The following is a 13,694-nucleotide window of genomic DNA, read 5'->3' on the forward strand; positions in this document are numbered from 1 at the left end:
AAGATGTACATTTTAATATTTTGAAAGCCTTTCGAGTTGTTACAATGTTAAGGATGATAGGGTGATGGAGAAACAAAGATTCAGTTCTTAATTCTGAGTGTTAAAGCGTTTTGGAAACATAAACCTGTGTAAAGTGAAAGGCTTGTTTGTGCTGTCAGTTGGAGGAACAACATACTTTCTTGTTACATAAATCTGCTATCCGCTTGCTAAACCTCATTCCTTTCCATTTGTGTTTTTCTTTTTCAGGATCTTTTCAGATGTTTCTTCCCGTTTGCGTATAGAGGTTAACGGGCTGTATTGTCTGTTAGTGCTACTTAGATAAGTTCATGGAAGATAGCTTCAAAACAGTTATTCCTGCTTTCCAAAGTGATGTTACCACTCGGGAACATTTCTGATCGTGTGAGTGGACCCTTTTACTATGTGTAYGTTCAGTTATGCTGGCTAGACCGATGCCGTTTGACAGGCCTCGACCAAAACTTCAGGCTCCTGTTCTGCCGCAGAGAAGCTAGAGCAGGCGAATCCGTTCCGTTTGCTTTTTGAACCTTTGCTCCTCACTGCTGTTTGCTGCTGATCATTTTAAGCTTGCTGGTGGCACTGTCTTCTGTCCTCCTACTGCCTTGTAGATCAGAAAAAGATTTTACAAAGGGAAGATGTAGCATTTGAAGACTATGTTTATAATACCTTGTAGATACCTAGTCTGTTCTCGCTTAGAAGTATGTTGTTTTGCCATCTGCTTGATTTCACTGCACATTCAGTTGCTGCCTGGCTTTTTTTTTTTTCTTCCAGGAGAAGAAAAGCCCCATAGATTACTAAATTTTTTGCAGATTTCCAATAACAGTACCAGTTAGTTGGCTTTCTCATTTTTAGTCATTTATTTTTAGAATTTAAAAAGATTGCTAAATAAAATCACTTCCAAAAACCCAACCCCCAAACAAACTAGTGATCAAAACATTAAAGAATGCCATATGGCTCCTACCAGTCTTGATGCTGTTATATTTCTGAAGGGTATATTCCATGTTATTAATAATATTCAAAGAAACACTCTAAGGGTGGGAAAATATTTACTGAACTTATTATGAAATATATTATGAAATATATTTTTCATAGGTTTCTTATTCTAGATTTTCTAGTCAAAATAATAGAAGAGTATAAAGACTTCTGTTGGATTAATCCTCACACAACAGGTTAGAAGCGGATGGATGCACTGGCAAATAAAAGTCATGGGGCAGGGGAAAGAGGGTGCAACAACTTAAGTTTTTAAAGGTTAAGAATATAACAATTTTTAATATACTTACTCTTCATACATCTTATGAAACTGAAGTCCCTTTCCAACAGGAAAGGGAAACCGAAGTAAAAAAGATCAAATACTAATTGACAACAAATCTTTGTTGTCAAAGGCAAGGCTTAAAGAAAATAAAAGCACAGATGATGACTGATCAAATTTACTCATTAGAAGGACTTGTTTTATGGATGTATAAGCCACAAATGAGCAAATGTATGAGCAAAGACCCAAAGTCTTTCCAGCTGTCAGGTGGAGGTGGCTGGCTGAACTGAAAATTACAGGAACTAACTAAACATCTGCTGGTTTTCCCTTCACATGGCTTATAATGGTAGTAAGTAAGAGCAAGAAAATGTGTTTTCACATTTGACTGTTGTAACAACTTAATTAGAACTTTCTCTAAACTTTTGACACTTGCAGGTTTTTTATTTAATTGGATTGTCCCTGAAGTATTTTTAAAGCAATAGGAGAGAAAAGGAGGCTATGTTTATGTGCTGAGGTTTTTTGATCAGCTTCTGATTTTGTACACTTGAATATTTAAGGTTCCAAGATTTTCGTGCAACCTTTTCTCCCTGGGTAAAACCAGAGATCTTTGTAGATAGTATCCATAGAAATACCATTTAAAAATAAAAAACATGCACAAATATCATGAGAGTTTGGGATCTTAGTGATGATATTTTGAGACTTGTCCAATACTGAACTATGTCAGGTTTTGATTATTTCGATGGACCTCTCTTTTTTAGAAGTATCCATCACTTGTTCTGCCAGCTGTTGTGTGTACATTGGATCAGCATGAAACAATTCATTCAACACACTTGCAAATTTCAGAATCTCTTTCATTAGCCTTCCATTGGTTTGCAAATACATTGTTGGTATTGAAATCAATTCTCACTTATAATTAAATAATTTAAATGAGCTGGTTATCTCAATGCATGACTAATTTTAAATAGACCGTATTATGCTTTCARTTGAGCTATGAAAGTTTGAAATTTCATTGGAGCATTGCTTGTGAGAATAGAAAGGGCAGAGCTGCAAAATATACTCCAATTTCTGGAGGAATGTATTCCATATCCATAACTTCAGTGCTCTTAGAGAAATTTCAGGCTCTTTTGGAATAATGCTAAAATGCCATATTCAAATCTTCGTCCTTGAAAAGGTTCTTGTGTGTCATTAACAGTAATCCAAACAGTAAAGGAGTGACAGAACCAAAACATATTAAGTGTTCAACTTACAATGAATGTAAGCTAACCTTCCTAGGTTAAATTTACAGATATGGGCACAGCAAAATTAATTGCTTAATATAATGGTTTTGAGCTGGTAGTCCATTGGTAGAGCTTTGTTTTATTCCTCAAGAGGAAAGCTTCTTTTAGCTAAATTGTTTGTAAGAATGGTTTGTTGTTTTCAAATGTAAAAGCTGTTTTGTCAAATCAAGTCTAAGTAGTGGTGACTTTGGTTTTGTTTTCAAGTGCAGCTTGTCAGTTCTGCAGCCTTTTACTTCTCCACAGGTTAAGTACAGTGCAGGCAGCTGCAGTACAGTTTTCTCTCCTTAGCCATCTTTCTTGAATTTCAGAATTTGACTTGAAAATATCATTATAGGGCCTGTATTTACTTTCTGTCCTTGTGTTTCTTTGCTCTCAGGCCTTTGATGCCTTTGAAGTTGTTACTCTAATTATGAGGATCTCTTGTTTTAATCTTGAAGGCCTCTCCCAATTCCCACCTCCCTTCCCACTTGGCCCAGAAGCTTTAAGCCTCCCACCAATTTCTGCTGTGGTTGTACAGTTTTTTGAAAATCATGTTTCAAGAGGAGATTGACTAACTTTGTGTAGGGTTAGGGTCATCATCAGCCTTCAGATAGTAATTTATTTTGGTTATTAACAAAACAGGATATATATATTTGGCTGCATTAATTAATTATGGAATCATGGCTTTCTTATCCTGTGGTATTACTGTATTCCTGTGGGAATACAGGAAATAAAGCAGTTAGCGTTGGAGGAGAAAAGACAACTTGAAAGAAAAGACTTGCAAATGATAGCACTTAATTGCCACAGTAACTTTGAATATACAAATTTTCCCTGTCTTAGACACAAAAGGTGCTTTATAGCACAATGTTATGGCTGCTGTTGGGAGAACAGCATTGGTCATAAAATCCATTTTTCTTGAACCTACCGTGTACCCGTAGTCTAGGCAAATGGCCTTCCCTGCCCTAATAACTGCTGTATTGCTTAGGAGCATCAGTTATGTTTGTCCCTGATGACTGGCATTGCAGATCTCTCCCTATGTGTTACCTTACCATGGTCTCTCTTATTTATTCTGTAGGGTAGCAGTAATTCCTCAGAGTGCACGAAATATTGGATGCCTGTGGTAAGCCATGGCAGCTGATGATAAAGTTGCCATTTTAACAGATGATGAAGAAGAACAGAAGAGGAAGTATGTGCTTGCTGATCCTTTCAATGGCATTTCCAAGGATCAAGACTTGCAGCCCCAGGACGAATCCCCTTCGACAGAGACAACTACTGTCCCAGATGAAGAGCTAGACTGGTTAGAAAAGCACTGTGTCAAAATAAATAATGATCTTCTGATCTCAAAGGTCTTCTATTTTTTCTTCTATTCTGCATATGGCTCTCTCTACCCCTTGCTGCCCGTGTATTACAAGCAGCTGGGTATGTCACCCAGCCAGAGTGGACTTCTGGTGGGCATTAGGTACTTTATTGAGTTCTGCAGTGCTCCCTTCTGGGGAGTGGTGGCAGATCGCTTTAAGAAAGGGAAGATTGTCCTTCTCTTTTCACTTTTATGCTGGGTTTTATTTAACCTGGGGATTGGATTTGTTAGACCAGCCACCTTAAGATGTGTACCAAAGGGCCTTCCCCCAGCACATCCCACCAATGCAAGCAGCCATTTAACAACAGTTTTGCAAAATGTCTCGATTTCTTCTCTGCTAATCACAGCAAATACTACATCCCAGAAAGTTCGTGGGAAGAGGGACCTGTTCACTTCCAATCCAGTCACTTTGGAAACAACAGGGACTGCTAGTCCTGAAATAACATTCCTGTTACCTACTCAGAGCAATGACATGGAGTTTGCCTTGGAAAACAGTACCCATTTGATTTCAAAAAACACGACTGCTAGCCCAGCCTCACTGGGAAATACGACTCAGAGTACCACTCCAGCTGCCACCACCACAAAGCCAATGCCTTCTGACCAAGCTGTGCTCGTTTATGATCATCAAGAAGTAGAAGCCATCTTTCTACTCATTCTGTTGGTTGTCATAATAGGAGAATTTTTCAGTGCTTCTTCCGTTACTATTGTGGACACTGTAACTCTGCAATACCTCGGCAAACACAGGGACCGGTATGGACTGCAGCGTATGTGGGGGTCTCTGGGCTGGGGGCTAGCCATGTTGTCTGTGGGAATTGGCATTGACTATACCCATATTGAAGTTGGCATTGAAGGTCAAGGATGTAAAGCTCCTGAGTACAAGAACTACAGGATAGTTTTCATAGTTTTTGGTGTTCTGATGACAATGGCATTAATTGTGGCCACCCAGTTCAGATTTCATTATACGCATTTCAAGCAAGATGAAAATAAGAGAAAAGAAGTAGAAATATCACAGGTGGACAGAAGTGCCTCCAACGAATCCTCTGATAATACTCCGACTAGTATGAGCCAGTCGCAGTCTTTCAGTTTTTGGGATCTAATAAAACTGCTGTGTAGTATCCAGTATGGCTCAGTGCTCTTTGTGGCTTGGTTCATGGGGTTTGGATATGGCTTTGTGTTCACCTTCCTTTACTGGCACTTGGAAGACCTGAATGGCACTACCACTCTCTTTGGAGTTTGTTCTGTGCTCAGCCATGTGTCTGAGCTGACTGCCTACTTCTTCAGCCACAAGTTGATTGAACTGGTTGGTCATATCAGGTAAGGAGATGTTAACAATCATTAAAGAGCTGTACAAAAAATGTTCAATGTTTGGCCTAGCCTTGTGTTCCAGAGTGAAATTCAAGTTAATCTGTTTTAAGGATTTCCTTTTATTTTAAAATTCCAAGCCCTGATCAGATACGTAGCTGTCTAATTGAGTTCTCTTATTTTAGGAGYTTAAAGTGCTCTGAAATACTTCTGTAGCATTTTAGTTGCATGTTAGTACATGCATTTTGCTGGCAACGTGACCTTCTGTAGATGGTTCCAAAATACATCCTAGTTCACTGATGCAAAGCTCTATTAGAGATATTTTCAAACCGCTTCCTACTCAAGCATTGTTTGCTTTGAAATAAAATTTCAATTAATTGTATAACTTTTTCCTGTGAGTAGCGATGTTCTGGAAGTCTCTTGCTTAGCTGTTCCTCCTTCCAACGTGGTTCTTTGCTCCTGCACATGACTGGGAATGTGTCCCTTGCATGCTGGGAGGGGAGGCGTATGAGATGGAGAAGAGAGGTGAGCACCTCCTGTGCAGATGTCCTGGTAATCAGACTCTAGGTGTTGACAGAATGAGGTTGCAGCCTGGTAGYGTTGCTTACAGGTTCAGTTCCTTACTCTGTGCCTTTCGTTGCAGCTCTTTGTGTTACCTACTTAAGTGAAATGGCTGTACAGTTCTTGTACTTTTTCCCTTGGTGAGCGGGACTGATTACTTAACAGCATGTTAATGAATGTCTTTACTCTAAATTCAAAACTGACATGATATAATTTCTGCATATTTTATATCCATTCACTCTTCTTCAAAAAAGYTTAGGGAGGAAAGATATAGGGCAATCTCAGTTAATGCAATTATAAAGGTTTTTCTGTATTCATTCAGGTACTGTGTGTGCGTGAGCACAGAACTCCGTGTGCCTCTTGTCTCTTCCAAATACCCCAGTTACAATCATACAGTCATTTAGATACAAGTCTATTTTCAGCCACCTGATTACTCTGTTCTTTTTCTGTGCCTCTTCTGTGTGTTTGCCTTTTGGGTTTTCATTTTGCTTTTCATTTGGATGAATCTTTCGATTCATTTGACCTCTACTAAAAATATGTTTGAGATGCTTAGCACAGTAATTTGAGAGATCACTTAAGAGACAGTGGGTTTTTTTGTTTGTTTGTTTTTTAAACTAAGGATGGTCTTTCTACTTTGAGCCAGTCTTTTATTTTTAATCTCTGAATTTAACAGTAATTAATTTGAGAAAATATGACACCTTACATGCAAAGACTGGAGGAAGGATATGATGATGGAGGAGTGGTGAGAACAGATCATAATCTTGATAGCTGAAGATAGGGTATGCTCTTTCAATGTGTGTTGTTATAGTACAACATTCAGGGTTAGACTTCAAATAGAGAAAAAAAATGAAAGAAAGGCAGGTTTATGAATAAGTTGAAATAGAAGTTATAGGGGGGATAGGAGTACTGGCCTGTAAAAAGAAAGGATTCTCTCTCTCTCCCCCCCCCCCTTTTTTTTTCCTTTGCACTGTTAAACCTATAAATCCCAGATTGGATCAGCATAAGTTGTTAAAACACTAGCTCCTGTTTGCAGTGAAACAACATTCTTTATAGATATACCTGGAAAATGCAGATCAGTCATATCTTAATGTTTTCTAAGGCTTATTCATATTTAGTCATCACAGTTTATGAGCAGTCGCCTTCTGGTTGCCTTTCTTCTCCAACTTTTTGAACTTTGCTATATAATGCATGGTTTGTTCAAGAGAAGACAAACTAAACAAACAAACAAAAAAAAGCATTGATAGGAGTTCAGAGTTCATACTCTTCTCTGATAGTTCTGTGTATGTCTGTCCTATATTACAGGTATTCTTTCTCCCTTTAATAAGAACCAGTAGTCTACAGCTAGATGTCTTTTATCCTAGGTTGCTAGACTCCCGTAAATAGACACTCAATCTTTCCTTGTTATCCTAATTCTTTGAAGACAGGCCTGAGTAACATAGTTGCATGCACTGTCACAACAGCAAGGAAAGAATACTATTAACTGTCCCTTGCAGAACTTGTAGAACAAGAAAATGGGCTTTACACCTCTGTCAGATACAAACTCAGTTTTCATTTTCCAGTCTTGTAAAGCTTTCTGTTTCTGCCATTGTATGTGTTGGCACATAAGCTCCTCACCACGTTCTGAATGTATTCCATTTTCACACATTGATTGAACTAGTATTCAAATTACTATCCAAGCATTTTAAGCAATACTTTACTGAATATGTATTGATTTAAAGTGCCTTATTTCTGGCTTCATTAGCTTTACTGTTCATAAACATATGTTCTACATGTGTACAGATGTTATATATGCTGGTAGCATTTCTGATTTTGTACAAGATTAACAGGTGACTAGATGAATCTGGTGTAGCGATACTGATCAGTTCAGCTAGATAACTGTTCTGTGGTTGTACGCATTTGTGGGGGAAAGGGAATTCTGCAGATGTTAGAGGGGTTTTTTTGCCTTTCCTCCTCCAGCCACCTTTTGAGAGTTGAGAAGGTAGATTTTTCATTTAAATGTAGACTAAATAATTTAAAAGAAGTAAGTCATCAGAAGGTGTGGTGAAGGCCACAAGTTCTTTGAGAGCATATGGTGATGCAAGTGTACAAAACTGGCTATCAAATGTTTAGACACTATTGCTGAATGGTGTCCTGTGCAGAAGCACTCATAGTTGCCCTTGAATTTAGGAAGATGTTGTTAATCTCTGAAAATAACCTCCTGCTTGAGGTTAAGCTTGAATGTGTTTGACCATAATTTCAGCATGTGAGCTTTTATGGGAAGCAGAGACTGGTAGTTGTGGCTGTAAACAGCTTAGTTGTCTTAACATAAATAATAGATTCAGTGCTTTAAGTATTTAACCTGTAAATTGAATATGGTATCTCTGTGAATACTGCAAATAGTGTTCATAAGGAATGTCTGTTTACATTATCCATTTAGGTCTGATAAAGAGCCTAAATGGTTACTATAAATAGATTTTTGAAAGATTCTGTAAATATACAAAAGTTTTCATGTGATGTGCCCCTCCAGAAGCATAATTATAGAAATTGTCATATGAATAACTTAAATATATCTAAAACTACATACATATTCTATTAAATTAAAAGGTAGAACTGGACCAAATAGCTCTTATTAAACTCCAAATTATTCTTCAAATATAACATGGGGGGGAGGTAGCTGAGTGTATTAGTGGCCATGGAGTAACTATGAAGCAGGAGATCTCTGTTCATATGTCTGATCTGGCTGTCATAGTGAATGGCTAAGATGGAAAGAAGGTCCTTGCTGAATAGTCAGACTTTTTGCTAGACAAAAGTGAAATTAAGCTGGCAGGAATTAGTCCTAAACAAAAGGCTGGATGCATCTGGGTGTTGATGTGGAAAAACAGGTATATGGTGATGTGGTTTCTTTACATCTCCAAGAGTATGCACTATGCTGGATCTTCCTGGTGGACCCCACTAGTCTCTTCTTAGGTTTCCGTCCTTTTTCTGGCAAGTGTCGTAATACAGTTCAGAAGTGTAACTGTACATAGGAATTGCATTAACTTGTGGCTGTAGAAGGAACTAAGTTAATTGTTTGGAACAGTAGACATTAAAGAGGAGGATAAGACTTATGATTAATGGTATACAGAATAAGTTTCTTCTCTTTATCTTATAATATCTAACTTTTCATGGTTTCCCATGTTTCCTTCAACTAATGCCTTGGTTTGTGTTGCATAAAGGCAGCCTGCACCAGCTATTGATGGATATCACATGCATCTGGGAGCAACACAACTTGGCCTGATGAGGGGTTTTGGGAAAAAAAAAACAAACTCCTGCAAACTTACCCAACTCACTGAAAGTAAAATGTATTATGTSTTCTGTAAGCCTGTGCTGTTGCAAAAGGCACAGGCCTGTCTTTATAATTTTGAATGTTCTGTGATATCCCTGACATAATGAAAACTATGGTATTAGTATTTTAGCTGTCAACATGTATATTTAGAGACCTCATATGTTAACAAGATGCTGCTTTTGTATGAGAGCATCTCACTCTAGATTTTGCAGTGGCTATGTACCATTGAATTAAATCTTGCTGTGCTTTTGTGGAATACCTAACTAAAAATCAGCACAAAGAATTGTGAGTCCTTTCAAAGAATATCTATGCTTAGACCTTTATTATCAATTATGTGTATTTTACTTGTGCCAAACCAGGGCTTAACCAAGAACACTGCAGCCCTATATTTGAGCAATAGATAGTCCCTGTTTCTGGAAACCTTTAAAGGTTGCAATGGCATCTATTCTCAAGCAAAAAACATGCTTGGAATGAAGTCTTTGTTTCCTAAAATCCACCTGAAAATAAGAGAAAGATAGCTGGATGAATGAGGAACTTATCAAATATTAAGGTAAATTAAGCTAAATCTGAAAACTGAAGGGAAAAAGTCATCTGATGCAATGGGAAATGCACTGTGAAATTAGTTTTTGTACTTCATTGTTTAAAAAATTTTATCAGAGCTTTTTTCTCTTGCTTCTGAGATGCAGCATCTGCTGCTTTTCAACAGCATGGTTAAGTTTTATCCTGAGGCATGTTGCTATAAACCATACTGTTTCTGTGGGATGTGTTTTTAGAGTAGTTCTGAGCAGTTTGCAGATACTGGGAAGATAAACTTATATTAATCGGGATAAAATTAATTCATGTAATATAAACCTGCACCAAGTCCATATTAAAATGGAAAAATTGACATCTGAATGCTTAGAAAAGAGGATTTTTTTTTTTGAATGTGTTTAGAATGAAACTATAAAAGCTCAGTGGATCTGTTGACCCTTTTGATTTTTTCCATTAGGATTTTGAAGTGATGTTTAACTTTACTCATTTTGAATATATGTGTCTTTAGTGTGGGCAAGAGGAGAGTTTATGTTTGGGTGTAGGACTTGAAGGAGGTATTTTTTGTTGAGCAAATGCTTAAGACAAGCAAGCTGTCTGTACACATGCAAATGATTTCCAAAGCAGTAGGGTATATTGTAACAAACAAAGCAAGGAAAGTGCAAACCATTATGACGTCTCTTTTCCTTACTTCCTTTAGAGTGCTCTATATTGGTCTTGCCTGTAATACAGCTCGCTACATTTACATCTCATATCTGGAAAATGCCTGGACGGTTCTCCCTATGGAAGTACTTCAAGGTAAGACAGTACATTATGGTACATTACAGTACATTAATGGCTTTCCAGTTTAAGATCCTATGCTTATATTTTTCTTGTTTTCAGGAAAATCACTGAACTGTGATTAAGTAGCAATCTGGTATTTCTCTATTCTTCAACCACAAATATCCCAGAAGACCCAGTTTCCTAAAACATTATTGTTTATCTTGGAAAATATTTGACGTCAAAAGGGCGAGTTTGCATTTGATTGTGCCCAGTTCTCTGTTGATTCAAACAGAACTGTAAAAGACCAACACACCCTTTAACTAAACAAAGAGACAGAAACATGAACTGAGTACACACCTTTTGCAAATCCTGTTTGGTGGATAAATATGAACTTCATTAAATGCAAAAGGTCACGGTACTTGAAAGGATGCTTTAAAAACAAAAAGGACTAAGAACATAGTCTGGGTCACTCTGTCTCTATTAAAATATTTTGCAGCTGTTTTTCAGTGGTATTGTTTGATTTATACCTTAAACTATTGATTTTTTTTTTTTAATAACTAGAGAGGAATTTCTTTTAAAAGCTTTGTCAGTGCTAATAGAGCTTCTTTAAGATAATGGCCTTTTACATGACTTAGAAGGACAAAGGTGTGGTCTATGCAAAGTCACTGTTTTCATGTTGTGTTGTCAAAGAAGTTTGTTTGTAAGACCTTCATTGCACTGTTAAAGTATAAATTGTTCTTATATTTTATGTCATTTTTATTCCCTCTTTGTAGTGTGTATCGCTACTCAAACATAAGAAAAAATCTAAACAATTTTACTTTGTCTCTCCTGTACTTGAATAATACTGAATTTGGATTTGCAGGCTTGAAAGAGACTGTTTAATTTAAATGCATAAAATGTTTTCCCTGCCTTTAAAATTAACTGAGCCATCTTTCCTAAAGCCAATATTTTGACTTTATAGAAAGCTGCATAGAAAGTTTTCCACAGATTATACTTAGAGGGTTTTAATTTTGTTTGTGCAGCATAATTTGAGTTTGCACTAACTTTTTCTATTATATTTACAGGAATCTTTGTAAGATAGATTTCAACTTGAGTTATAAAATGCCATTTGAGAGCACTGTGTAGATCTCTAAATATATGTAGAAAGAAATGTGTCTGTCCTGGCTCCTTCCCTCCCTACCAACAAAAATGGTTTATTGTATTTATCTATTGTAACAGCAAGCTTCTGAATTTTTATTAAGAAAGAAAAGATGCAAAACCACCACTATCAAACTGATATTTCAGCTCTCATACCAAGTGTTAAAATATGGAAGTGTGACAAAGAACCTAAAGAAAGTGTATGTGTTATAAATACTCTTGCCTGCTTAAACATCTAGGGAGGATGAACGATGAATACAAGGGATTGGATATTGCCTTGCAGGTAATCCTATTTTAATGACACCCTGACTCAAAATAGAGGGGAGGAAGCTTATGTCTCCACAATACAGCCATAAATTTGTGTCTTGCATCCTACAGTTACAGCTGAGAAGGAATTTTCTTCTACTTTCTATCTTGTATTTATTCTACTGAAATGTCAGTATGATTTGTTTATTATATAGCTTTGCTTTTACAGAAAGGCTATGAGGGGGCTATTTTGGGAGACTTTTTTGTATGGTATAATCTTGAGTAATTGAGATTTAAGAAAAAAATGGGGAACTGCAAAATAATACTTTCTCCTAAATTATTCTGCCGAACTTTATCTATATCTAGCCGTTCCTGAATCATTTACACTTTATAATCTTGTTTTTTAAAAAATGAAAATTTGCAGTTATTTATAGTCAGCAAGCCAGATTGCTTTAAAAAAAAACACACAGAAAACAATAAAAACCCTCTTCATGTTTTATGTGCACTTTTCAGCTGGCGTCTCATCTGTCATTGCTGTTAGGGGACATGAAGTTCATAGGCATAGTATATATGTCTCTAATTACTGCCACTATGTTTGTTACTTCCCAGTAATAGCATTCAGTATTGCTCAATGGGAGAATGAGGTCATCTTTTTAGAAGTACTTTGGGGTTTTTTTGTCCATTATTCTCTTCCCCTCCTCTTTCTGATTCATTTTCTCTGTTCTTGATTTTTTTTTAGTTCTTTTGCAGCAATTATCAAATTCTATTTCTTTGGGCCCTACTTTCTTTTCTATATATGCAGTGAATCTGTCAGTAGGGATAATAGGTGACACCTCAGTGAAATTTGGGGAGTTGGAAACTCATTTTTGTTTAAGCGAGTCTTGTGACTGGGGGAGATAGAGTTGCAGCTATTTTGCATATGTGAGGGTTAGAAGTATTTAGAAACAATGAAAGATTAGATCGTGCAGAGTATATGTGTACTGTATGGGTCACGTAACTGCTGATAGGTCTTTTAACTCTCTTGGTGAAGCCCATGTTGTAACTGAACATAATTCTGTTTCTCGGGAAGCTGTCAGATTCTATGCAAATTCCAGTACCGGCAGCTCAAGGGTTTGTAGGGTCAGCAAGTTCAGCTGAGTCTTGTAAAGAATTTCTTTTTCTTTTGAATATGTTTCTGAAATACAAGAATGATTATCCCCATGTGCTGTGCTGAAGGGCATGAAGACACTTCTGGAAGATGACTCTGCAAACATGCCTCTATTGATTGTAATATGAACCATGCTGTATTTCAATTGCTATCAGCCTAACTAGGGTGGTGAGGGCTTTTCAAGTGCATTATACTCTCAAAGGAGTAAATGAGGAGATTTAAACTCACTTCCTCATTCAGAGTTCTGAATCTGTATGATTTATTTATTTGTACGTGCAGTGTATGAAAACAAGGGCTTAGGTTGAACCTTAAATGACTGAAAGTTTCAAGACATCCTGATAGGTACCTATGTATGGTAGGTATGTGTATAAAATGCTGTATGTCATTAATCTCTGAACATGCAAGGAATGTTCATTTTGCAGTTGACTCATTATGATGTTTTAATATAGTAGTTATATATGTCCAAATTCTGTGGTAACAGCTATGCTAGCTAACTAATTTGCATAACAGGGATTTTTCTAAAGTACAAAACTATAATAAAAACTTGAAAATTAGTTTCAGTTGGTAGTTATCCATCAAACTCCAAAAAATATATAATTCTCATAACTGACTTCTATCTTACTGATGCTGCAGTAACACAGTTACATTCTAGAGAATAAAAAAGCTTGGGTCATTAACTAGCAATAATTACATTATCATATATCTCTCTTGAAGTAAATTAGGCTGCCAAAATCTTCAACTCTTAAGTTTACTGAATATTATCATTCTGAGCATAATACCAGGGTTGTCACAAGCATTAGTACTATAGTCCGAATGGCCAAGGAGGGTTA

The 13,694-nt window shown here is 36.7% G+C and overlaps 1 protein-coding gene across 2 annotated transcripts in view; it reads left to right on the forward strand.

The window, feature by feature from the left end:
• MFSD6 (major facilitator superfamily domain containing 6) overlaps window positions 1-13,694 on the forward strand; it is a 24,178-nt gene continuing 10,484 nt past the window's right edge. Inside the window, exons 1-3 of one of the 2 annotated variants that reach the window (XM_026091714.1) lie at window positions 1-399; window positions 3,596-5,191; window positions 10,273-10,370. In XM_026091714.1, the coding sequence (XP_025947499.1) occupies window positions 3,648-5,191; window positions 10,273-10,370 (1,642 nt within the window). In that variant the 5' untranslated portion in view covers window positions 1-399; window positions 3,596-3,647. Of the gene's footprint in view, window positions 400-1,171; window positions 1,185-3,595; window positions 5,192-10,272; window positions 10,371-13,694 lie in introns of those variants that run through there. The other variant, XM_026091716.1, reaches the window with a different exon arrangement.

Source organism: Apteryx rowi, unplaced genomic scaffold, assembly GCF_003343035.1.
Source record: "Apteryx rowi isolate R43461 unplaced genomic scaffold, aptRow1 scaffold_92, whole genome shotgun sequence".
NCBI classification, from domain to species: Eukaryota; Metazoa; Chordata; class Aves; order Apterygiformes; family Apterygidae; genus Apteryx; species Apteryx rowi.